This window comes from Thalassophryne amazonica, chromosome 9, assembly GCF_902500255.1.
Source record: "Thalassophryne amazonica chromosome 9, fThaAma1.1, whole genome shotgun sequence".
Classification (NCBI taxonomy): Eukaryota; Metazoa; Chordata; class Actinopteri; order Batrachoidiformes; family Batrachoididae; genus Thalassophryne; species Thalassophryne amazonica.
The window spans coordinates 112,689,447-112,716,732 of record NC_047111.1 but is presented as its reverse complement, the minus strand read 5'-3'; the positions used below and the strand labels follow the sequence as shown (position 1 = coordinate 112,716,732).

General features: G+C 43.5%; 1 protein-coding gene across 1 annotated transcript in view; it reads left to right on the top strand.

Moving 5' to 3' along the window:
* The window catches only part of atp2a3 (ATPase sarcoplasmic/endoplasmic reticulum Ca2+ transporting 3), a 189,007-nt gene that overhangs the window by 50,699 nt on the left and 111,022 nt on the right, over positions 1-27,286 (top strand). The window contains 1 exon segment of the mRNA XM_034178983.1: positions 21,015-21,097. Within this exon segment, the coding sequence (XP_034034874.1) occupies positions 21,015-21,097 (83 nt within the window).

Here is a 27,286-nt window from a genome sequence, read left to right as displayed (position 1 = left end):
TCTGCACTTTATACACTGACAGTTTAAAAAAAATAAATAAATAAATAAATAAGGCTTTCACAGTCAGTTGTCTTCAGACTTTTTTTTTTTTTTGGTTTGGTTTAATTTAGTTTTAAAGGCTTAATATCGCACAAAAACTCACTTTCTGTGAATAAACGTGCCAAAAAACATAGGACTTATGGTTAATTTTATTGGGACAATATATTCCAAAGATGCTGATGTTGGAAATTTCACCTGTGTGCATGTGTAGAATTCACCTTAAAAACAAGACATGGACGGTCATTAGTCAAACGCTGGGCGTTCACCTCACAGCGTCTTGTGTGAACAGCCGTACGCTTCAAATCCGGAAATCTGGTGATTCCTGGAAAACGTTTATCCCAGGACAAATACTGCATTTGTGGACCAAATATTATACTAGTCCAAAATTAGGTTTGTCTTTGAATGCAGTACTTTGGCTGAAAGTGTGATGTATTTATTTGACATATTCCAGGTAAATCCTTGTGGGGAGTTGGTGGTGGAACAGTTTGAAGACCTCCTGGTTAGGATCCTGCGCTTGCCGCCTGCGTCTCATTCGTAGTACGACGGTTCTTAAAATAAATACAGCTGTCTCGCATCATATTTATTTATTTATTTTTTCCAGTTTCAAACAATGATGTTCATGCCTGATGTTGGCCATCAGCCAGGAAAATAGACACCCGATTGGCTTTCAGACAGCTTTGAGGTTGAGGTTCTCTTATTTAACGTGGGTAACCAACGAAGGACTTATTTCCAGAAGGGCCCACGGCACAAGTCTCTCACTCCTCCCACAGCACTGTGTTAAGAGTGCCAGTTGGGAGCGTGGCTGCAATCGGGAAGCGAAACCCAAATTGCTGGTGTCCCCACTCCCAACGTGCAACCCGTTACTCCACCACCTCCCTTTATTCCCAATTAGGACTCTGTGCATCTTAAAGCTACAGTCTGTAGGATTTGCTGTCATCTATAGTGCAGCAGATCATAGAATATTCCCAGAGGAATCCTGCAAAGGTGATAGAAGCACCAAATTTGGCACAAATACTCCATTGAAATTACCTATTTTGAAAAAAACTGATTTGCCACTTGAATTTTCAATAGGCAGCCAAGTAGAGATCAACTGAAGATTACACATGGGACAAAATTTAAAAATGCTCCAATCATATTAAAACTATACCACATATTTTCTAAACATAAAGCTTCCAAAAATATATAGTTTGGACTATCTGTGACTAAATGTTATGGGCTAAAACATTAAGAAGGGTGGCAAAGGTCAGTTTCAGTTTGCACAGGGGTCAAAGTTAATGTTGCTTGTCAAACAATGTTGCAAACTATTCCTTTTTTAAAACCCTATGAACCAATAATTTGCACCACTTTTTACCAAAATTGCCAGCAACTTTTGTCCAAGTACAAACTGATATTGACCTGGTGCTGTTTTTACTCCATAACTCCATAACATTCAGTGACAGATAGTCCAAACTATATCTTTTGGTATATTTATGATAAACAAATAATGTGGTATCGTTTTCAATATGACTGTAGCATCTTTAAATTTTGACCCCTCTGTAATTCTTCAGTTGACCCCTACCTGGCTGCCTATTGAAAATTCAAGTGGACAACTGTTTTTTTCCAAAACAGTCATGTCTAAGGAGTGTTGTGCCAATTTGTTGCTTGCATCACCATTTGCAGGATAGTTTGTTATCTGTGGCACTACTCATGGTGAGGTTGCAGATTGCATTGTGCCGTCGCCGCTCGATTTTGTTTGAGATTGTTTAGCTTCTTTGATGATGGGGATTAATGCTCTCTTGCCTTTTCTTGCGATAAACAAAGAAAAAAGTATGATCCTACATTCGCAAAAAGTGGGTTTCTAAAACATGTTAGCCTGTGCTAGCAACCAGGAGAACTAGTGATTCCTACAACCCCTGGCAGTAATTATGGAATCACCGGCCTCGGAGGATGTTCATTCAGTTGTTTAATTTTGTAGAAAACAAGCAGATCATAGACATGACACAAAACTAAAGTCATTTCAAATGGCAACTTTCTGGCTTTAAGAAACACTATAAGAAATCAAGAAAAAAAAAATAATGGCATTCAGTAATGGTTACTTTTTTAGACCAAGCAGAGGAAAAAAATATGGAATCACTCAATTCTGAGGAAAAAATTATGGAATCACCCTGTAAATTTTCATCCCCAAAACTAACACCTGCATCAAATCAGATCTGCTTGTTAGTCTGTATCTAAAAAGGAGTGATCACACCTTGGAGAGCTGTTGCACCAAGTGGACTGACCATGAATCATGGCTCCAACACGAGAGATGTCAATTGAAACAAGGGAGAGGATTATCAAACTCTTAAAAGAGGGTAAATCATCACGCAGTGTTGCAAAAGATGTTGGTGTTCACAGTCAGCTGTGTCTAAACTCTGGACCAAATACAAACAACATGGGAAGGTTGTTAAAGGCAAAACATACTGGTAGACCAAGGAAGACATCAAAGCGTCAAGACAGAAAACTTAAAGAAGTATGTCTCAAAATCGAAAATGCACAACCAAAACAAATGAGGAAACGAATGGGAGGAAACTAGAGTCACGTCTGTGACCGAACTGTAAGAAACCGCCTAAAGGAAATTGGATTTACATACAGAAAAGCTAAACGAAAGCCATCATAACACCTAAACAGAAAAAAACAAGGTTACAATGGGCTAAGGAAAAGCAATCGTGGACTGTGGATGACTGGATGAAGTCATATTCAGTGATGAATCTCGAATCTGCATTGGGCAAGGTGATGATGCTGGAACTTTTGTTTGGTGCCGTTCCAATGAGATATATAAGATGACCTGCCTGAAGAGAACATGTAAATTTCCACAGTCATTGATGATATGGGGCTGCATGTCAGGGTAAAGGCACTGGGGAGATGGCTGTCATACATCATCAATAAATGCACAAGTTTATGTTGATATTTTGGACACTTTTCTTATCCCATCAATTGAAAGGATGTTTGGGGATGATGAATTATTTTTCAAGATGATAATGCATCTTGCCATAGAGCAAAAACTGTGAAAACATTCCTTGCAAAAAGACACATAGGGTCAAAAAATAGTCCGGATCTTAATCCAATTGAAAATCTTTGGAAGTTGAAGAAAATGGTCCATGACAAGGCTCCAACCTGCAAAGCTGATCTGGCAACAGCATTCAGAGAAAGTTGGAGCCAGATTGATGAAGAGTACTGTTTGTCACTCATTAAGTCCATGCCCTCAGAGACTGCAAGCTGTATAAAAGCCAGAGGTGGTGCAACAAAATACTCGTGATGTGTTGGAGTGTTCTTTTGTTTATCATGATTCCATAATTTTTTCCTCAGAATTGAGTGATTCCATATTTTTTCCCTCTGCTCGGTCTAAAAATGCATGGGACCCCCCCTCCATTTTGGAGGGGGGGTCCCATGCAAACACACCATCACACTGCTGCAGGTAGTTAATTACACACTGATTGATGACCAGCTGCTTCTGAACACTGCATTCCATTTCTGTTAATAAACTCTCCTAAGTCCTACACAGTGTAGCTTTAAGTTCTGGTCCTTGTGCGTGTGGAAAGTGTGCATGTTATAGGTTTTTCCATCCAGTGATGATACGTTTTCAGTGAGGAGGAATGGGCAGAGGAGTTCATCCGAGCTGGAAACTATCAATCAAAATTTCTCCCCGCTGGTTAAAACCATGACCCTGGTTACAGGATGAGCGCGATGGAGGTCGGAGCAGGGCGGCATGGGGAATCCTGACTACATAAAAACATTTTTTTCCAGCTATTACAGAAACTCCCTGGTGTTCCCTGGATGGAATTACGATTCTATTTTGAGTAGGAAAACTGCTCTAAAAATGTATATGACATAATTATCTTCCCTGACTGTTCTCGTGGCGTTCCCGCTTTTCCACGTGAAAACCGTGAAGTCCAGGCGTGGGCTGGAACAGCAGGGGTTTGGAGCGCGGCCTCGCTTTTCCCCTCATTTAAACCAGGCTTTTCTTACTTTAAAGTTGTTGTTTTTAGCGCTGCTGCTTTCCAATGTCGTGTTTGCCTGGAATGGGTTTGAGCTCCGTAAATAAAACGAGACTCCCCATGATGTGATGTCGAGGATGGGGGGGTTGGGAGGAGGGAGGGTGCAGCTTGTCTTAATCTTTAGGTTGTCTGCTTATGAACTACATTTGCAGAGTTGTGCTGTAACTCTTAACTTTTCTGTTTGCTTGCCATCGTGTCGTCTGGGTGTGGCTGCAGCCAGAGTTTTCAATGCCGGACCTCATTTGTCTTCTTTTTATTTATTTATTTATATAATATATATATTCAAACGACCACATTAGACTCACCTGCCTCACTTTTGCATGGCACGAATCAAGCTTGTAGCCGTGCATTGTGGGTCACAACAGTCTGCAACAAACAAAGAAATGATGGTGAAAAATGTACGTTATTGCGCCGAATCATTCATCACGCTTCCATCTGGCTGCTATTGTCAGTTAGTGATCATAATTTAACAACCAAATCCTCGGTCTGTGTCAGGATTTAACGAGAGAGCCAAACTATCCCCCCCGCGAGCATAAGGAAGAATGAAGGCTTCTCTTTTGTTTTTCCATGTTGTTAAATGAGCCGGGGTTGAAATGAGGGAGTTGGATGACTGGCTTTCTTTGTTCACAACACACTTTTAACAAATTGGTGATTTTTATGATTGTTTAGTAATGCTGGCACTTTTTTTCCTTTAACCTGTACAGTTCCTATAAAATCTATTCAACCTGCAGATGTTTTTTTCCATCCTCTGCTCTGCGTAGGTCCATGGCTCATGCCGTGAGGAATATATGCAATTTTAATGTTGCTACAACAATTTGCGGCTCCTCTTTTCCACCATATATTAAGGTAAAATGGTAAATGGACTGCATTTATGTAGTGCTTTTTCCATCTATACCAGAACCTCAAAGTGCTTTACAGTAATGCCTTACATTTACCCATTCACACACCGATGTCAGGGTGCTGCCATGCAACGTGCTCACTACACACCGGGATCAACTCTGGGATTAAGGGCCTTGCCCAAGGACCGTTAGTGATTTTTCCATCCAGTCTGAGATTTGAAACGAGGATCCTCTGATCTTACTCCTCCTGTTTAACCACAAGACCATCACCTCCCCAAGGGAGAACACAAAGAACCATCAGACAAACAGTGACAAAAACAGTGTCTGGAAACAGAAGTAGAAATTATTACCAAACAAGATCAAACAAAAGGGAAGATGAACGTGTTTGATCGGTGAGATGTTTGTGTTGTTAGTAGCAAGAACATTAAAGTGCACAATTCTACATGAGCTACAGAGGATATAAATGTGGATCGCACAAATGTATTTGTGTGGAAATGCTATGAATCTACATGCACCGTGTGGTAGGTATAAGGAGGTGTACCATGCTGTGAGTTACAAATGATTACGAGGAGTTGCTTCCATGCCATGTATCCCCAAAAGTATAGCCATGGCCTCACAGGTAGGCACATGGTAGTGCCAGAGCGCACGACGCATGTCTGCACTAGTGAGATGAGACACGCACTTGTATGTATGTATGTCACTATTCCATGCTGGCAAGAAGTAACCACTGAGCAACCCGTTAACAATAATGAGCAATCCAACCACCCTGCAAGCAGGTGCAAGGCAGCCCCATGATTGTGGACACAACCCCCAACAGGCCCCAGGGGTGGAATGGCCATTTGGAGTACTGGGATTTTTCCTAGTGAGCTGATCAATAATGGGCTCATGGCTGCCTTTTCTTTTCTTTTTTTCTTTTTTTTTTTTTTACTGCACGTTGCCTAGGGCTGCCATGACTAGTCGACTAGTCATGACTGCGTCAACTATTGAAACTGTCTACAACTAATTTAGTAGTTGACGAGTCATTTGCTTTGAACCTTGAACCAATAAAGCGGTGCTTCGATCCGCTGCTTTGTTGGATCTTTGCTTCGCTCCTCTTCAGAGGCAGCAACTCCGCTTCTTATCCCCTCTCAAAGCCATTAAAATCTGTAAATCGTGAGTCACTTTTGTGCGGATTAAAGTGACTAACTGGGGCTCCTGTCTTGTTGTGAGGAAAAAACTGAGAATCGTCCACCGCTCCATTGCTCCAAATGCTGCGCCACCAAGTCAAGTTAGAAAGATAGAGTCCGCTCGGAATTAATAACTTCAAAGCGAATTTCTGTTTAAATAAAATGGCACCTCTTTACAAACATAATACAACAATAAATTGCAATCAATCAAAATGTTTTTTTTTTTTCCCTCCCAAAATGAGACATCCTGGCTGACATGTAGCAGCCCAAGACTGTATGGCTGCAGACCTGCAGACTCCAGCAGCCAACTGAGCTCAGCTCAGACATATGGAGTGACACATCCATGCCGTTAATGTCTAAAAGGAAATGCTTTTGACAAAAACTACAGATTTTTTTTTCTATCCATGTCCAGAGATCAAGGATCCAGTGACCAATTTCATATTTATTTATTTTAAGACTCAATAAAATGTTGTTGACATAGAAAACCTGTAAAGCCTACTTGTAGCACACAGAAAATTCACAGGAGGTATTGATAAGGAGTCGGATTGATGAGCGGAATCGATATTAATTAGTAATTAATAATTAGATAATTAATATTAATAAGCTGCAATTTACGTATGATCCGACTAGTCAACTATCAAAATAGTAATTTGTGGCAGGTCTAGCCTTGCCTTTGTAACTCTCCCGGTCCAGGGAGAGAGACATGCAACGGCTCACAAAGCTCAGCTGCAGCCTGCAGACACAGCATAGGCCCAGTGGCTTGTCTGTCAAAAGAATACCTGACCCAATTGTGGCCCTATGATAGAATACAGAGGCCCGAGTCCCTCTCATACATGTTCAGACCCCACCCCCATCCAATCACCTTTAATAATGAGCAATCATGATCAGAGAGAGAGAGATACAACACAGCAGAACACGAAAAACAAAGTGAGTCACAAAATGGAGGAAAAAACAGACGGTGCAGAATAATTGAGCGAAGAGAAAAGCTCTCACGCTAATGCTGCTAAGAGCAGAAAGATTTCAGAGCTGCTTGCTGTGGGGGGGCTGCAGGTCCCTCTCAGCAGCAGCAGGTGGTGTCTGAGTCAGACAGTGAGGCTTCCACTGCCATGGAAGTGGTACAGGAGCAGGAGGAGATTGGTGGTGGTGATAAGAGGTGTATGCCAGCATGGTGTGGATAAACACTCATTCATATAAATGTTTAGCCTTTCATATAAATGAAAACACCCCCCCCCCCCTTCAGTTTGCACCTACGGGTCCAAGTGAGCAACATACTGTGTGGTCGTCATTGATTTTATTCAAGGCTCCAGAATATAAAGGATCCTATGTGTCAGTATAATAGTGTTATTAAGGGTTTGTGTGCTTATATGTACTTCAATGGGGTTGGGTTGGGGGTTGGCACAATATTTGCATGGGGGTGTTGGTGGGCCATTCTGGACCAAAAGTTCCAGGGCCACGTTTTTGTCCCAGTCCAGCCCTGACTGGCCCCCAAACACCAGCTGACGTTTTTGTTTAATGACTTCAAATCAAAATCAGAAACTTCAATGACTTCATGCAGTAACTGTGAAAATTATGCTCTTTGACTTCAAAGTAAATTAAAGCTACAGTGTGCAATATTTAATGGTGATTATTAGCAGAAACATATTAAAGCCTTCGTAACCATCTGTTCATGGTGGTGCAAACCGCTGCACCACCATGCCAGCTCGTGCAAAAACTCTGTGGCAAGTCTGTCTGGAGGAGGCGTTTCTGGACTGAGATGAGAACGTATTCCAGCTGTGGGTCGCTGACCCGCTCCATCCACTGCTGCAGAGGTCAGGTGAGCTCAGCTAATTGAGCGCTACAAAACGCCAGACTGGACTAATCAGCTGTGGGACAGGCAGGGCATGTGACCTCCAGGAACAGGGTTGGTGACCTCTGGGATATATGCCTCTGTGGCTGTGATTAGAGAAACTGCAGGTTCAGTTTGCCGGAGGCAGAGGGGAGACTGAATTCTGGATTTGATCTGCTTTCTGGTGCTCATCAGACCAACCGTCGGCTTTACAGCTGACAGAAACCGAGACAAACTCATTTCAATCTCCACGTAAATGAACTAACCTCAACTTTACGCATTAAGAGAGACTGAGAAAGAAGGACGTGCCAGCTGCTTTCATACACACTCCTTTCTGCAGAGTTATATCCATTTGTGATGGTTTTAATTGAGTTTTAGAATGTAAACTGATAAATGATTAAAAATGAGCACCGTATTTCTCTGATTAGTCATCTGTACAGAATCTCCCGTGAACCTATTTCACTCTATACCTTGCTTGGCCTTTTCCTCCGTGTGCTTGTGCATGCATGCAATAAGCTGTAATTTACGTATGATCGGACTAGTCGACTATCAAAATAGTCATTTCTGGCAGCTCTAGCCTTGCCTTTGTAACTCTCCCGGCCCAGAGACATGCACTGGCTCACAAAGCTCAGCTGCAGCCTGCAGACACAGCATAGGCCCAGTGGCCTGTCTGTCAAAGAATACCTGACCATCAGCTGTAATGACCGATCAGCTGTACATGTGTTCCCAGATGAGGGTGAAGCTACTGAATACTGTATTAGAAATATAAGCAGAAGTAGAAACAGCAAGATGTGTAACGCTGGAAGCTGCAGGTTTGGTGATTAAAACGGCCACCATTTTCTCTTTTCTGCAAATATCTGTACTTATGTCTCCATATACATTTCTACACGCTTTATTTTTTCTTGTTCCCCTCTTTTTAATATTTTAAGTAAATATTGGAGGACTGGGGTACAATTAGTTATACCTAACAGCTAACATTAGCTTATCTAGCCGGCCTTAGCCACGTTCATCGTAGCTTACAAAATAGTTGGTTCCTTTGTGTTTGATAACAATCTTCTCCTGTGATGTCTTATCCTTCTTATGTCTTATTACTTATATATATATATATATATATATATACCTTTTTCTTGAGCTGCTTTGGGGGTAGGGAGGGTTCCCATGGGATAAAAAAGCTTTTTAACCTACCATCCCTGGTTCTCAAGACCAGGCACCTAAGTGGCTACTCTACTCTTTCTACTCTCCTATTTTACTCCCCTTTAGATATTTAGATATACCTTTGTATACTGGCATAGTTCCACCTTAGAATTGGAATATAAGATATACCTTACTGAACTTTCATGCATGCGTACATGTATTTATATAAATAAATCTCTCTCTCGCCTCCTCTGGGGGTTCGGCACAGTATCTTAGCTCTTCCTTAGACTGCACTCTTCTGGACAGAGACCTCTGATGTTGTGCCTGGAATCTGCTGGAGCCACTCTTCCTATTTGGACTTTACCTTCCACATCTGTTCCAGTTGCTTCTTCACCCCTTGATACGTCTCTGTTTTCTTGGCGCTCCTTTTTTCTGATGTTACTGTCAGCTGGGATTGAAACATCGATCACAATTGGGCTGTTTTACAGTCAGAGTACATAAGTGTTTTTTAAAGATAAAGTTTGGTTTAATGACAAGGTGGAAATCACCAACAAAGTTTAGTTTCCCATACATGGATAACCACAACTGGTCTATCAGCAGCAATGGTCATTTGGTTTGATATCACCATTTGTTTACCAGCAGAACTCTAATTATACCAGTTTTTACCAAAATGTGTCATTTCCATGATGTATAATTTTGATGTGCTGCCAGAACTATTATTTACTTAGTAGATAACCACTAAATGGACTGGTTTCCCAATCAAAGTCTACTGTATAACAATCTAACTCCCAGGTTCATTGCCCAGTGGGGAAACAACTTGAAACAGGCATTCAGAAATAAAATGTCCTCTCCGGAAATAGAGTGCAAACTCAAGCATCAGCTATGAGAATAATGTATATATATTTTTTTGTTTGAAAGAGGTAATCACTATCTTTGATGTCACAAAAGGATGTGCATCTAATTTGCTCAGATGTCTTTAATATTGGGGTGTAACTCTCTGTCTGTCAAAAACTGTCCTCTCCAGAAATGCTTATAGTCCATCACTATTTGAGAATGCAGAAACACAATAGCGGTTGTACACATTTACCATAAACTGTTTTCAGTAGATAATGTATATATGGGTAGATTGCACTAATCTTTGTCTGTATAATTTACACAAATATTTAGTCAAAATAAAAAGTTCTCTCCAGAAAGTATAACAGATCATATCTGTGAGCTCATACATGTAAACATCTGACAAGTCTGAAACTTTGGGCATTTAAGTGCCCCAGTCAGGAGTTAGATATGCATTATTAACTTCACCAAAGTAACCACTTAGATTTTTTTGGTGCCAGTGACACAAACTTGTGTACCCTGACTGTGAAACAGCCCAGCTGCAGTTTTCTTTGTCTTGTCAATCATCACTATGTCTGCTTGCTTGGCCAGCAGCTGCTTGTGCATGTGGAATTTGAAGTGCCACAGGACCTTAACCCCGTCATTCTCAACCACCTTTGGTGGTGTCTCCCGTCGGGACTTGGGGACGTCTAATCCGTATTTCCACAGATGTTCCTGTACACTATTCCCGGCACTTGGTTGTGCCTCTGTGTCGCTGTCCCAGCTTGCATGTCGCATCCTGTTACTATGTGCTGGACTGTCTCTGGGGTACATTTGCACAGCCTGCAACTTGGGTCCTGTCGGCTGTGGTATTATGAAACCATTATGACAAAGAAATGTAATTGAGGCTTGATGGTTTACTGTTGAAACATAAACTTTATTATAAATAACTATTAAAAATAACCAACCAACGTACGTCATGCTGCCGTCACTCGGATCAGCAGACACTGTGTCGCATTACTCAGTGATTTGTAAAAATAAACATGGGTCACTTTTTTAAAAAATTAGATTATTTACAACAAAATATAATGTATTGTGTTTGAGCTGTGGTGTTGAACTGCAGTGAATGGACTCATTTTCCTATTCGCTCATTGCATTTTATATTTATTGATAAGATACATAGGCCTGGGTTCAATTCCGAGACACGCTACCAGTCTGTGTGCTTGGATGCAGCGCTTCATCTGCTTGTCTCAGACCACCCAGCTGTAATTTGGTACTGGATTTGATCATAGCAGTCACCTGCAATGGACTGGCCTCCCAACTAGGAGGATGCGCAGACTCTTGAGTGCTTCGTGTTTTGGTATCAAGGGTTAATTAGCATTGGCTCCAGTGAGCCTCAGGATCTGGATGACTGACTTGTTGTAGGTGTTTGAGACATTCTTCTCAGTGGAGTAAGTGCTTTGCATGTCGGTGGTTTTGATCCACTGCTTTAATTTTGTTGTCATCCATAAAAATAAAACGCACACAGTTGTAGTTAATGTAAGTGGACTCATTCATTCAGTCATTTTCTCCCACTAATTTGGGTTATAGTGGCAGCAGAACAAGCAGCTTTTCTCACGCTTCCGTATCCTCCTCAAAGTCCTCCAACTCTTCACAGGGGATTCCCCAGGCATTTCCAAGACAGCTGGAAAATCTGCTCCCTCCAGCATCTTCTCCGGGACCTTTCCCCATTGGATGTGCCTGGAAGCTGGCTCCTTTGAGTGCGAAGAGTCCCTTCTTGCTATTCCAGCTTCACACTCTGTCCATGAATGTAACCCCAGATACTGGACTGAGGAATCTCCTTTCCGGCACTTGTATCTGTGACCTTGTTCTTTGGGTCATTACCCAAAGTCTATGAGCATAGGTGAGGATATCAGTGTAAATCGGCTGGAAAATTGAGTCTAGTCTTCTTCACGACAGCTTTCTGGTGCTTCATCTGCAAGACCTGAGACGTAGCCCCAACCAGTCTGTCGATCTCATGCTTCATGTTACCACTCTGGTTCAGTTTTGACAGAATTCTGTACTCTTGTTTCAAATGACTTTGATGCAAAATACGACTCCCCTCCCCCAGTTTAGTTGCGGGCCTTGATATTCTAATTGTCTGGGGATGTTCAGATATACTTGGCCATCTGTCGGCTTGTGATTCAGCGTTCAGTTTTGCATGAGGTGTGAAGGGTGGAATGTTTAATTTGGTGATGAAGCTTTGCAGCTTTGGTTTCAGAACTGAATGTAGAATATAAGAGTCTGGTCTTCTTCTTATCACAGATTTCTAAATGCTACCAGTTATGAGTCCTGCTCATGTTTGCAGTTGACTTGGGTTCGCTACGACAGTTGGTGTTCAGATATCTGTGCGAGCATTGTTTGAAGAGGTTCCACTGAGACTGCTGCCGTCGCTGCCTTCCGGTCTCAGCTCGGTCAGAAGGGAGATTTACCGTCTCAAATGAAGGGGAATGATGAGCTATCGACCGGACTCTGGTGCTCTGTCGTCTGCGGAAAATAAAATCTGATAAGCTTCATCAGATCACAGAAGCTCCATCTTCTTATTACTCTCGCTCACACGCACACACACTTGGGACCACATGGGCAGTTTTTCCCTGTTCAGGTCTTCTGTGCATGTACAGTCCAAAGCAAAGGTTTTAAGTAGACAAACTGTGCCCAAATATTCCTATTTTGATGGGTGTTTCTTTCTCAAATAGGAACCTAATCTGTGAAGTCACAAAGCTGGACACCAGACCTCTGCTTTGAAAGTGAAAGAAACTGACAAGCTCATATCATGCTACATGTAACTTCAAACCCACACCTGTTCCTAATTTCCATCATGCACATGAAAAGGTCAGTCAAATTAAACATAACTTATTATCCCCCCGAGGAAATTAGCCCCACTTGGGCAGAAATGCTGCAACAGATGCAGAACACTTACAGGTACAACCAAACAAAAATATAATTAGAATAAAATGAGTAGAAAAATATTGCACCTGCCACTTGCATACTTCAATCAAAAGGTAAGAAAATAATAAGTAAGGCATATCATTAAAACATGTAATTCAGTACATAAAAAATATCATTAGACCAACCAGAGTGCAAAATGTGCAAGAATAAAACTGCAAACTAAAGCGACTCTATTAACTGGATTCATGTCATAATCAACTTGGCTTCTTATTCCTGCATTATTTCCTAAATTATTCCTTGGCCCAAGATCAGACATGTCCACCAGGTGGCATACATCCCCCCCCACTCCTGATGTCATAAAGTTAAGTTAACCAAATCTTCATGCTAGGTGGTAATGGTGGTAGTGTTTTTGGACAAGTTATGTGGTGTAGATCTGAGCCTGTATCCACGAAGCGCCCTAAGGCTAAAAGTAGCTCCTAGTGACGTTATTCTAAGAAAAATCTTACAATTCCTTGAATTCTTAGACATTTCTTAGAATTTTCCCTTGGTAAGATGAAAGTTGCTCACAAAGTGCCTTAGGCCTTAAGAGAGCTCCTAAGGTGCCAAACTGTTATGAGCAGGGAGGAGGACTTTTAAGAAGTCGAAAGCCCCTTTCACATCGGGCCAACGTATAGTTGCATTGTGCTGTGTATATATTACACAGGAATGGCTGCATATGTTGCGTGCAGGAGGAAGCTTTGACCCGCCTCTTCTTCTTCTTCTGTGGTTCTGAAGCTTCACTGCCAGCAAAGTTTAGCAGACTCCAGTGGGATGGACAAAATCTAGAAATACAGGTATTTACAGAGTGTTGTGAAGGTGTCGTAGCACGGACCCACAACAGGGGGCGCAAATGAACGGACAATGAGTAAGCCAAAAGGTAACAATTTAATGTTGTGATATTACACAACGAAACGTGTCTTAATGTTCACAGTCAATAAACACCAGGTGACGTGTGGGCAGGCTCGAAGATAGAAGACGCCCGACGAGAGAGAAGCCGCGTCCCACACGGCTTCCACCACCAACGGCCTGAAGAACACCGGAGCCGCCAAGTCCCGAGTCCCCAGGTGGCCTCTGTCTTCGGCTGTCGACCCTGGTACTGCTGGCAGAAAACAGAAAGATGATGTGTGAGTGTGAGTCCGCACACTCAGTGATTAACAGTCCAGACACCATTAGGCGGGAGCACCTCCACCTCCAACATCACACACACTCGTGCAGCTCCTGATCAACCACTTATCTGGGATGGGGTGCGAGGTGAAGCCGTCACTGTCACGCCAATCCTCCAGACAAGGAAAGCACCAGGAAAAACGGCTGCAACAGAAGTTCAGATTACTTTTCAACGTATAAGTCAGCAGAGAAAATTACCTTAGTACTGGTAGTCGATTTCTCGGCGGGGAGGTGGAGTTGCAGTCCGGCTTATATGGTGGTGTAGATGAGTGACAGCTGGAGTAATGGGTGACAGCTGTCACCTCCTCTGGGTCTGGCGCCCTCTTGTGCTTGGAGCCCGCACTCCAAGCAGGGCGCCCTCTGGTGGTGGTGGGCCAGCAGTACCTCCTCTTCAGCGGCCCACACAACAGGACCCCCCCCCTCAACGGGCGCCTCCTGGCGCCCGACCAGGCTTGTCCGGGTGACGTCTGTAGAAATCGGCCAGGAGGGCCGGGTCCAGGATGAAGCTCCTCTTCACCCAGGAGCGTTCCTCGGGTCCATACCCCTCCCAGTCCACCAGATATTGGAACCCCCGGCCCTTACGACGGACGTCCAGGAGCCTGCGGACCGTCCAAGCAGGCTCCCCTCGATGAGCCGGGCAGGAGGCAGCGTAGGGCCAGGTGCACAGAGGGGCGAGGTGTGGTGTGGCTTGATACGGGACACGTGGAAAACAGGGTGGATCCGCAGTGAAGCTGGGAGTCGGAGCTTCACTGCGGCCGGGTTGATGATCTTGAGGATGGGGAATGGGCCGATGTATCTGTCCTTTAATTTGGGTGAGTCCACACAGAGGGGGATGTCCTTTGTTGACAGCCACACCTCCTGCCCGGGCTGGTATGTGGGGGCCGGGGAACGTCGGCGGTCCGCATGGGTTTTGGCCCTCATCCGGGCCTTTAATAGGGCAGAGCGGGCGGTCCGCCACACCCGGCAGCACCTCCTGAGGTGGGCCTGGACCGAGGGCACACCGACCTCTCCCTCCACCAGCGGGAACAATGGGGCTGGAACCCCAAACATGCCTCAAAAGGGGAGAGGCCGGTAGCAGACGAGATTTGGCTGTTATGGGCATACTCGATCCAGGCCAGATGGTGACTCCAGGCCGCCGGGTGCGCGGAGGTGACGCAGCGAAGGGCCTGTTCCAACTCCTGGTTAGCCCGCTCTGCTGGCCGTTGGTCTGGGGTGGTACCCGGACGAGAGACTCACGGTGGCCCCCAGCTCCTTACAGAAACTCTTCCACACCTGTGAAGAGAACTGGGGACCACGATCTGAAACGATGTCCGATGGTATCCCATGCAGCCGCATGACATGGTGGACCAGGAGGTCCGCCGTCTCCTGGGCCGTTGGGAGCTTCGGGAGGGCCACGAAGTGGGCCGCCTTGGAGAACCGGTCCACTATCGTGAGAATAACGGTGTTGCCCTGGGACGGCGGGAGGCCCGTGATGAAGTCCAGGCCGATGTGAGACCAGGGACGATGAGGCACTGGCAGGGGTTGGAGGAGTCCCGTCGTCCTCCGATGGTCTGCCTTGCCCCTGGCGCAGATGGTACAGGCCTGGACGTAGTCCCGGACGTCGGTTTCCAGGGACGCCCACCAGAAGCGCTGCTGGACTACTGCCACGGTCCTACGCACTCCGGGATGACAGGAGAGCTTGGACCCGTGACAGAAGTCCAATACGGCAGCTCTTGCCTCTGGTGGGACGTACAGTCTGTTCTTGGGGCCAGTCCCCGGGTCCGGGCTCGTTGTCAGGGCCTCCCGGACGGTCTTCTCCACGTCCCAGGTGAGGGTGGCCACGACAGTGGACTCGGGGATGATGGTCTCGGTGGGGTTCGACAGCCCCGCTTTGGCTTCTTCTTCGTGCACCCGGGACAATGCATCTGGTTTTTGGTTCTTGGTCCCGGGGCGATACGTGATCTGGAAGTCAAAGCGCCCGAAGAAGAGACCAGCGGGCTTGCCTGGGGTTCAGCCGCTTGGCGGTCCGGATGTACTCCAGGTTCCGATGGTCTGTGAAAACCGTGAAGTGCAACGATGCCCCCTCCAGCAGGTGTCTCCACTCTTCAAGAGCCTCCTTCACCGCAAGAAGTTCCCGATTGCCGACGTCATAGTTCCGTTCAGCTGGGGTCAACCTGCGGGAATAAAAGGCACAAGGATGGAGGACTTTATCAGCCTCCACGCTCTGGGACAGCACGGCTCCTATCCCTGAGTCAGAGGCGTCCACTTCTACTATGTACTGGCGATCAGGATCAGGCTGCACCACAACTGGTGCAGTCGAGAACCGGCATTTCAACTCCTGGAACGCGGCTTCGCACCGATCCGACCAGGCGAAGGGGACCTTGGTGGAGGTCAGGGCAGTCAGGGGGCTAACTACCTGACTGTAACCTTTAATGAACCTCCTGTACAAATTGCAAAGCCTAGGAACTGCTGTAGTTTCCTGCGGCTTATCGGTTGGGGCCAATCTCTCACCGCCGCAACCTTAGCCGGATCAGGGGCGACGGAGTTGGAGGATGATGAACCCAGGAAGGACAAGAAGTGCGGTGGAACTCGCACTTCTCGCCCTTCACAAACAGCCGGTTCTCCAACAACGCTGTAGGACCTGACGTACATGCTGGACATGGGTCTCAGGGTCCGGGGAAAAGATGAGTATATCGTCCAGATATACGAAGACGAACCGATGCAGGAAGTCCCGCAAGACGTCATTTACCAAAGCTTGGAACGTCGCGGGGCGTTAGTGAGGCCGAACGGCATGACCAGGTACTCAAAATGACCTAACGGGGTGTTGAATGCCGTCTTCCATTCGTCTCCCTTCCGGACCCGAACCAGGTGGTACGCGTTTCTAAGATCCAATTTTGTGAAAATTTGGGCTCCATGCAGGGGCGTGAACACTGAATCCAACAGAGGTAACGGGTATCGGTTGCGAACCGTGATCTCGTTCAGCCCTCGGTAATCAATGCGGATGGAGTCCGCCGTCTTTCTGCCCACAAAAAAGAACCAGCACCCATCGGGGAGGTGGAGTTCCGGATCAGCCCGGCAGCTAAGGAGTCCCGTGTAGGTCTCCATTGATTCGCGTTCCGACGTGAGAGGTTTACAACCTACTGGACGGGTACTCAGCGCCCGGGACCGTCTCATTTCAACACTGTGTGATATTGCGGGATTTGACCACATAGGGGGGACCTCCACTCCCGTTGTGCAATATATACACACAGCATAACTTCACATGGAAAAATGGTGTACAGTTTTGTTTTCGGCTGCAATCACCGAAGCAGTCGCACAAAGTTTTTTTTTTTTTTTTTTTTTTTTTTTTTTTCGTTTCCCAGTGGAGAGGGGAAGGCAAGACAGATGGGAGAGAGTGTGTTGGTTAGCCTACACAGCTAACCAGAGTAGCTACGTCCTTTTGTCTGCAAAACCGCCTCAACACGTTTGAGCTCCAGGTCATAAACAAACCGCAACACATGTCCACTTTCCACCGCATCTTCATTTTTTTTTTCTTTCCATTTTCACTTTGTTTGCATGTAATTTGCCCAAAAACGCAGAGAAAATGCTGGGGGTTTTTTCCCCCCCCGGAAGTAGAGAAATTACGTCATATGCGTCATATTTTACCCATTTAGCGCCCGCCCTCAAACGAGACTGCAGCATTGTATAGAAGCACACAGAATATCAAAAGAGACAGTAAAAAAGGAAAAAAAAATGTTTGCAAATATAAATACCAGCCATACTGATCAATTTTAGTTTACTGGCTACTTCTGTTCCTCTCCTTCCTGTCCTCTGTCTTCCTGTTACTACTCCTCCTCCTCCTGAGTGAGGAGTTATTAGTTATAATCTTTATTAACATGTTAAAACATAAAGATGCACAAGTTCCATTAATTAATGGCACTGATTTCATCTTTTGGTGATGTTTTAAGTACTGGTTTCTTTTTCTTTTTTCTCTTTTTTAAAGATATTTGATTTTTGTGTGTTTACAGCAATTGTAAATCACTTGATTTAAATCATACCAGCCCTGAGAATATACTAGTTTTCACATTTGAAGATTAGGTAGTTACATTTGCAATATTCGCCCTCAGTGAATAACACAATCAGTCAAAAGTCATATGAGGGAAGCCTCCAAGACATCTGGTCTCACCACTCCTCAGAATGTATGCTAACATTTACAGTGATTGTTGCCAATCACAGTCGGTGCCAAAACCCGCGTAATGGATGTCGCCAAGTTATGTTCTGTCTCTGATCACTCCTCAAGGAGTATACTCTTCATTGGCTTCCTGTTAATTCTAGAATAGAATTTAAAATTCTTCTTCTTACTTATAAGGTTTTGAATAATCAGGTCCCATCTTATCTTAGGGACCTCATAGTACCATATCACCCCAATAGAGCGCTTCGCTCTCAGACTGCAGGCTTACTTGTAGTTCCTAGGGTTTGTAAGAGTAGAATGGGAGGCAGAGCCTTCAGCTTTCAGGCTCCTCTCCTGTGGAACCAGCTCCCAATTCGGATCAGGGAGACAGACACCCTCTCTACTTTTAAGATTAGGCTTAAAACTTTCCTTTTTGCTAAAGCTTATAGTTAGCTGGATCAGGTGACCCTGAACCATCCCTTAGTTATGCTGCTATAGACTTAGACTGCTGGGGGGTTCCCATGATGCACTGAGTGTTTCTTTCTCTTTTTGCTCTGTATGCACCACTCTGCATTTAATCATTAGTGATCGATCTCTGCTCCCCTCCACAGCATGTCTTTTTCCTGGTTCTCTCCCTCAGCCCCAACCAGTCCCAGCAGAAGACTGCCCCTCCCTGAGCCTGGTTCTGCTGGAGGTTTCTTCCTGTTAAAAGGGAGTTTTTCCTTCCCACTGTAGCCAAGTGCTTGCTCACAGGGGGTCGTTTTGACCGTTGGGGTTTTTACGTAATTATTGTATGGCTTTGCCTTACAATATAAAGCGCCTTGGGGCAACTGTTTGTTGTGATTTGGCGCTATATAAATAAAATTGATTGATTGATTGATTGACAGTGGGAGATCAGGGCATGATCAATTTAGTGTTTTCCCTTAAAGAATGTATTCTGTCCCAAAAGACATATGATGGAATCCACCAAGACATGCCTGATTTTAGCACTCCCCAAAGCAAATACTATACAAATAATGATTTTTTTTTTTTTTTTCATTCATTCAATGGTACAAATTTTTGATGAGATGAAAGATGGAATGTTTCATGAAATATTTGTACCATAGAATGAATGGGAGGAGGGGGGGGATCATTATTTGTTTCATATAACACCTAAAATAGATCCTTGTCATTTGATATTTTATTAATTTACAAACATTAGAAAAGCTACTTACATTTTGGTGTGTGTCAGTGGTGCTTTGACATCAACAGTCCAACACGAACGAGTAGGAGTCCAAAATTATTCTCAGTCAACTTGCAAAAACAGTCTGTTCAGAAACAGTTCTGAAGATGTAGTCCCTGATGCCATGTAGGGTCTTCGTGTGCAGACTGCTGTATGCTTTTCCTCACTCTAGTGAAAAATCCCGTCAGAAATTTGTCCACCTCTACATCCTAACAGCTCCTCATGCCTCCAGATGGCTTATGGTGTGGTGGATTTATTTTTTTGTGTTGCATTGTCAGTTAACTCGTTCAGATTGTTGTCCATCAGCAAAACAAACTCCGCCATGTTTAGCAAAACGGCATCCCCGCTAGTGTGTGTGTATGCCGTGGTCACAGTGTGCAATGGTACAAAATGTATGGAAGCAAATTTGCAGGATAAATGCAACGCAACACAATGGGACGAATAATCCATGTCATGTGATGTACAAAGCACCAATCAAATGACAAAGATCTACTCAGCCATTATATACAAGCCATCATAGTGGGAGATTGGGGAGGTACTGTAACAGTTTTGCAGTAGGTTGTATTTAAATGTCAGACTGGGGTCATTAATGTTTCTAATGGCTCTTTTTCTGTTTCCCTCCCTCCTTCTCCTCCCTCCCTCCTCCACCACCTTTCCTGGACCTGGCAATTTGATTCCTTTACAACTGGCGTGGTGTGACACCCGTAGAGCTCCCAGCTGAAGAAGGTAAATATTGGTTTTTCCAGTGTGCCGGGATGTTCCTCCCTTTACTACCTGAATAATTGTCTTGATCCAGGATCTGATCTTTTCTCTACTCCTGCAGCTTTCCACCCATGGACAAACATTCCTACTTTTCTGTAAACACAAGGATTGTCTTGCTTTGTTCTTCTACTTACCTGAAGTAGTACTAAATAACTTAAGTCAACACCAGTTTATGGAGCTTTTCTCAGTATTTAGATGAACTTTGAATCAGTAAGTCTTTAACGGGAAACTCCCTCATAATTGTCCATGCACAAAACTGTGCACCCACATCCTGCAACATCAAAATTGTGAAAAGGATGAGAATCCAAATTTCCAACAGCTTTTCCATTGCAGAATCTTCAGACCGCTGTTAAATCCACAAAGTAAATAAGCCTAAGCAGTCTGAATGAGTCTCCACTTCACTCTGAGTGAAATAAGATTTTAGAAATGAACCAGATCTGAACGTTGTCATTCTGCACTTTATACACTGACAGTTTAAAAAAAATAAATAAATAAATAAATAAGGCTTTCACAGTCAGTTGTCTTCAGACTTTTTTTTTTTTTGGTTTGGTTTAATTTAGTTTTAAAGGCTTAATATCGCACAAAAACTCACTTTCTGTGAATAAACGTGCCAAAAAAACATAGGACTTATTGGTTAATTTTATGGGACAATAATATTCCAAAGATGCTGATGTTGGAAATTTCACCTGTGTGCATGTGTAGAATTCACCTTAAAAACAAGACATGGACGGTCATTAGTCAAACGCTGGGCGTTCACCTCACAGCGTCTTGTGTGAACAGCCGTACGCTTCAAATCCGGAAATCTGGTGATTCCTGGAAAACGTTTATCCCAGGACAAATACTGCATTTGTGGACCAAATATTATACTAGTACAAATTAGGTTTGTCTTTGAATGCAGTACTTTGGCTGAAAGTGTGATGTATTTATTTGACATATTCCAGGTAAATCCTTGTGGGAGTTGGTGGTGGAACAGTTTGAAGACCTCCTGGTTAGGATCCTGCTGCTTGCCGCCTGCGTCTCATTCGTAAGTACGACGGTTCTTAAAATAAATACAGCTGTCTCGCATCATATTTATTATTTATTTTTTCCAGTTTCAAACAATGATGTTCATGCCTGATGTTGGCCATCAGCCAGGAAATAGACACCCGATTGGCTTTCAGACAGCTTTGAGGTTGAGGTTCTCTTATTTAACGTGGGTAACCAACGAAGGACTTATTTCCAGAAGGGCCCACGGCACAAGTCTCTCACTCCTCCCCAGCACTGTTGTTAAGAGTGCCAGTTGGGAGCGTGGCTGCAATCGGGAAGCGAACCCAAATTGCTGGTGTCCCACTCCAACGTGCAACCCGTTACTCCACCACCTCCCTTTATTCCCAATTAGGACTCTGTGCATCTTAAAGCTACAGTCTGTAGGATTTGCTGTCATCTATAGTGCAGCAGATCATAGAATATTCCCAGAGGAATCCTGCAAAGGTGATAGAAGCACCAAATTTGGCACAAATACTCCATTGAAATTACCTATTTTGAAAAAAACTGATTTGCCACTTGAATTTTCAATAGGCAGCCAAGTAGAGATCAACTGAAGATTTACACATGGGACAAAATTTAAAAATGCTCCAATCATATTAAAAACTATACCACATTATTTTTCTAAACATAAAGCTTCCAAAAATATATAGTTTGGACTATCTGTGACTAAATGTTATGGGCTAAAAACATTAAGAAGGGTGGCAAAGGTCAGTTTCAGTTTGCACAGGGGTCAAAGTTAATGTTGCTTGTCAAACAATGTTGCAAACTATTCCTTTTTAAAACCCTATGAACCAATAATTTGCACCACTTTTTACCAAAATTGCAGCAACTTTTGTCCCAAGTACAAACTGATATTGACCTGGTGCTGTTTTTACTCCATAACTCCATAACATTCAGTGACAGATAGTCCAAACTATATCTTTTTGGTATATTTATGATCAAACAAATAATGTGGTATCGTTTTCAATATGACTGTAGCATCTTTAAATTTTGACCCCTCTGTAATTCTTCAGTTGACCCCTACCTGGCTGCCTATTGAAAATTCAAGTGGACAACTGTTTTTTTCCAAAACAGTCATGTCTAAGGAGTGTTTGTGCCAAATTTGTTGCTTGCATCACCATTTGCAGGATAGTTTGTTATCTGTGGCACTACTCATGGTGAGGTTGCAGATTGCATTGTGCCGTCGCCGCTCGATTTTGTTTGAGATTGTTTAGCTTCTTTGATGATGGGGATTAATGCTCTCTTGCCTTTTCTTGCGATAAACAAAGAAAAAAGTATGATCCTACATTTCGCAAAAAGTGGGGTTCTAAAACATGTTAGCCTGTGCTAGCAACCAGGAGAACTAGTGATTCCTACAACCCCTGGCAGTAATTATGGAATCACCGGCCTCGGAGGATGTTCATTCAGTTGTTTAATTTTGTAGAAAACAAGCAGATCATAGACATGACACAAAACTAAAGTCATTTCAAATGGCAACTTTCTGGCTTTAAGAAACACTATAAGAAATCAAGAAAAAAAAAATAATGGCATTCAGTAATGGTTACTTTTTTAGACCAAGCAGAGGAAAAAAATATGGAATCACTCAATTCTGAGGAAAAAATTATGGAATCACCCTGTAAATTTTCATCCCCAAAACTAACACCTGCATCAAATCAGATCTGCTTGTTAGTCTGTATCTAAAAAGGAGTGATCACACCTTGGAGAGCTGTTGCACCAAGTGGACTGACATGAATCATGGCTCCAACACGAGAGATGTCAATTGAAACAAGGGAGAGGATTATCAAACTCTTAAAAGAGGGTAAATCATCACGCAGTGTTGCAAAAGATGTTGGTTGTTCACAGTCAGCTGTGTCTAAACTCTGGACCAAATACAAACAACATGGGAAGGTTGTTAAAGGCAAACATACTGGTAGACCAAGGAAGACATCAAAGCGTCAAGACAGAAAACTTAAAGAAGTATGTCTCAAAAATCGAAAATGCACAACAAAACAAATGAGGAACGAATGGGAGGAAACTAGAGTCAACGTCTGTGACCGAACTGTAAGAAACCGCCTAAAGGAAATTGGATTTACATACAGAAAAGCTAAACGAAAGCCATCATTAACACCTAAACAGAAAAAAACAAGGTTACAATGGGCTAAGGAAAAGCAATCGTGGACTGTGGATGACTGGATGAAAGTCATATTCAGTGATGAATCTCGAATCTGCATTGGGCAAGGTGATGATGCTGGAACTTTTGTTTGGTGCCGTTCCAATGAGATATATAAAGATGACTGCCTGAAGAGAACATGTAAATTTCCACAGTCATTGATGATATGGGGCTGCATGTCAGGTAAAGGCACTGGGGAGATGGCTGTCATTACATCATCAATAAATGCACAAGTTTATGTTGATATTTTGGACACTTTTCTTATCCCATCAATTGAAAGGATGTTTGGGGATGATGAAATTATTTTTCAAGATGATAATGCATCTTGCCATAGAGCAAAAACTGTGAAAACATTCCTTGCAAAAAGACACATAGGGTCAAAAAATAGTCCGGATCTTAATCCAATTGAAAATCTTTGGAAGTTGAAGAAAATGGTCCATGACAAGGCTCCAACCTGCAAAGCTGATCTGGCAACAGCATTCAGAGAAAGTTGGAGCCAGATTGATGAAGAGTACTGTTTGTCACTCATTAAGTCCATGCCTCAGAGACTGCAAGCTGTTATAAAAGCCAGAGGTGGTGCAACAAAATACTAGTGATGTGTTGGAGTGTTCTTTTGTTTATCATGATTCCATAATTTTTTCCTCAGAATTGAGTGATTCCATATTTTTTCCCTCTGCTCGGTCTAAAAATGCATGGGACCCCCCCTCCATTTTGGAGGGGGGGTCCCATGCAAACACACCATCACACTGCTGCAGGTAGTTAATTACACACTGATTGATGACCAGCTGCTTCTGAACACTGCATTCCATTTCTGTTAATAAACTCTCCTAAGTCCTACACAGTGTAGCTTTAAGTTCTGGTCCTTGTGCGTGTGGAAAGTGTGCATGTTATAGGTTTTTCCATCCAGTGATGATACGTTTTCAGTGAGGAGGAATGGGCAGAGGAGTTCATCCGAGCTGGAAACTATCAATCAAAATTTCTCCCCGCTGGTTAAAACCATGACCCTGGTTCAGGATGAGCGCGATGGAGGTCGGAGCAGGGCGGCATGGGGAATCCTGACTACATAAAAACATTTTTTTCCAGCTATTACAGAAACTCCCTGGTGTTCCCTGGATGGAATTACGATTCTATTTTGAGTAGGAAAACTGCTCTAAAAATGTATATGACATAATTTATCTTCCCTGACTGTTCTCGTGGCGTTCCCGCTTTTCCACGTGAAAACCGTGAAGTCCAGGCGTGGGCTGGAACAGCAGGGGTTTGGAGCGCGGCCTCGCTTTTCCCCTCATTTAAACCAGGCTTTTCTTACTTTAAAGTTGTTGTTTTTAGCGCTGCTGCTTTCCAATGTCGTGTTTGCCTGGAATGGGTTTGAGCTCCGTAAATAAAACGAGACTCCCCATGATGTGATGTCGAGGATGGGGGGTTGGGAGGAGGGAGGGTGCAGCTTGTCTTAATCTTTAGGTTGTCTGCTTATGAACTACATTTGCAGAGTTGTGCTGTAACTCTTAACTTTTCTGTTTGCTTGCCATCGTGTCGTCTGGGTGTGGCTGCAGCCAGAGTTTTCAATGCCGGACCTCATTTGTCTTCTTTTTATTTATTTATTTATATATATATATATATTCAAACGACCACATTAGACTCACCTGCCTCACTTTTGCATGGCACGAATCAAGCTTGTAGCCGTGCATTGTGGGTCACAACAGTCTGCAACAAACAAAGAAATGATGGTGAAAAATGTACGTTATTGCGCCGAATCATTCATCACGCTTCCATCTGGCTGCTATTGTCAGTTAGTGATCATAATTTAACAACCAAATCCTCGGTCTGTGTCAGGATTTAACGAGAGAGCCAAACTATCCCCCCGCGAGCATAAGGAAGAATGAAGGCTTCTCTTTTGTTTTTCCATGTTGTTAAATGAGCCGGGGTTGAAATGAGGGAGTTGGATGACTGGCTTTCTTTGTTCACAACACACTTTTAACAAATTGGTGATTTTTATGATTGTTTAGTAATGCTGGCACTTTTTTTTCCTTTAACCTGTACAGTTCCTATAAAATCTATTCAACCTGCAGATGTTTTTTTCCATCCTCTGCTCTGCGTAGGTCCATGGCTCATGCCGTGAGGATATATGCAATTTTAATGTTGCTACAACAATTTGCGGCTCCTCTTTTCCACCATATATTAAGGTAAAATGGTAAATGGACTGCATTTATGTAGTGCTTTTTCCATCTATACCAGAACCTCAAAGTGCTTTACAGTAATGCCTTACATTACCCATTCACACACCGATGTCAGGGTGCTGCCATGCAACGTGCTCACTACACACCGGGATCAACTCTGGGATTAAGGGCCTTGCCCAAGGACCGTTAGTGATTTTTCCATCCAGTCTGAGATTTGAAACGAGGATCCTCTGATCTTACTCCTCCTGTTTAACCACAAGACCATCACCTCCCCAAGGGAGAACACAAAGAACCATCAACAACAGTGACAAAAACAGTGTCTGGAAACAGAAGTAGAAATTATTACCAAACAAGATCAAACAAAAGGGAAGATGACGTGTTTGATCTGTGAGATGTTTGTGTTGTTAGTAGCAAGAACATTAAAGTGCACAATTCTACATGAGCTACAGAGGATATAATGTGGATCGCACAAATGTATTTGTGTGGAAATGCTATGAATCTACATGCACCGTGTGGTAGGTATAAGGAGGTGTACCATGCTGTGAGTTACAAATGATTACGAGGAGTTGCTTCCATGCCATGTATCCCCAAAAGTATAGCCATGGCCTCACAGGTAGGCACATGGTAGTGCCAGAGCGCACGACGCATGTCTGCACTAGTGAGATGAGACACGCACTTGTATGTATGTATGTCACTATTCCATGCTGGCAAAGTAACCACTGAGCAACCCGTTAACAATAATGAGCAATCCAACCACCCTGCAAGCAGGTGCAAGGCAGCCCCATGATTGTGGACACAACCCCCAACAGGCCCCAGGGGTGGAATGGCCATTTGGAGTACTGGGATTTTTCCTAGTGAGCTGATCAATAATGGGCTCATGGCTGCCTTTTCTTTTCTTTTTTTTCTTTTTTTTCTTTTTTACTGCACGTTGCCTAGGGCTGCCATGACTAGTCGACTAGTCATGACTGCGTCAACTATTGAAACTGTCTACAACTAATTTAGTAGTTGACGAGTCATTTGCTTTGAACCTTGAACCAATAAAGCGGTGCTTCGATCCGCTGCTTTGTTGGATCTTTGCTTCGCTCCTCTTCAGAGGCAGCAACTCCGCTTCTTATCCCCTCTCAAAGCCATTAAAATCTGTAAATCGTGAGTCACTTTTGTGCGGATTAAAGTGACTAACTGGGGCTCCTGTCTTGTTGTGAGGAAAAAACTGAGAATCGTCCACCGCTCCATTGCTCCAAATGCTGCGCCACCAAGTCAAGTTAGAAAGATAGAGTCCGCTCGGAATTAATAACTTCAAAGCGAATTTCTGTTTAAATAAAATGGCACCTCTTTACAAACATAATACAAACAATAAATTGCAATCAATCAAAATGTTTTTTTTTTTTCCCTCCCAAAATGAGACATCCTGGCTGACATGTAGCAGCCCAAGACTGTATGGCTGCAGACCTGCAGACTCCAGCAGCCAACTGAGCTCAGCTCAGACATATGGAGTGACATCCATGCCGTTAATGTCTAAAAGGAAATGCTTTTGACAAAAACTACAGATTTTTTTTTTCTATCCATGTCCAGAGATCAAGGATCCAGTGACCAATTTCATATTTATTTATTTTAAGACTCAATAAAATGTTGTTGACATAGAAAACCTGTAAAGCCTACTTGTAGCACACAGAAAATTCACAGGAGGTATTGATAAGGAGTCGGATTGATGAGCGGAATCGATATTAATTAGTAATTAATAATTAGATAATTAATATTAATAAGCTGCAATTTACGTATGATCCGACTAGTCAACTATCAAAATAGTAATTTGTGGCAGGTCTAGCCTTGCCTTTGTAACTCTCCCGGTCCAGGGAGAGAGACA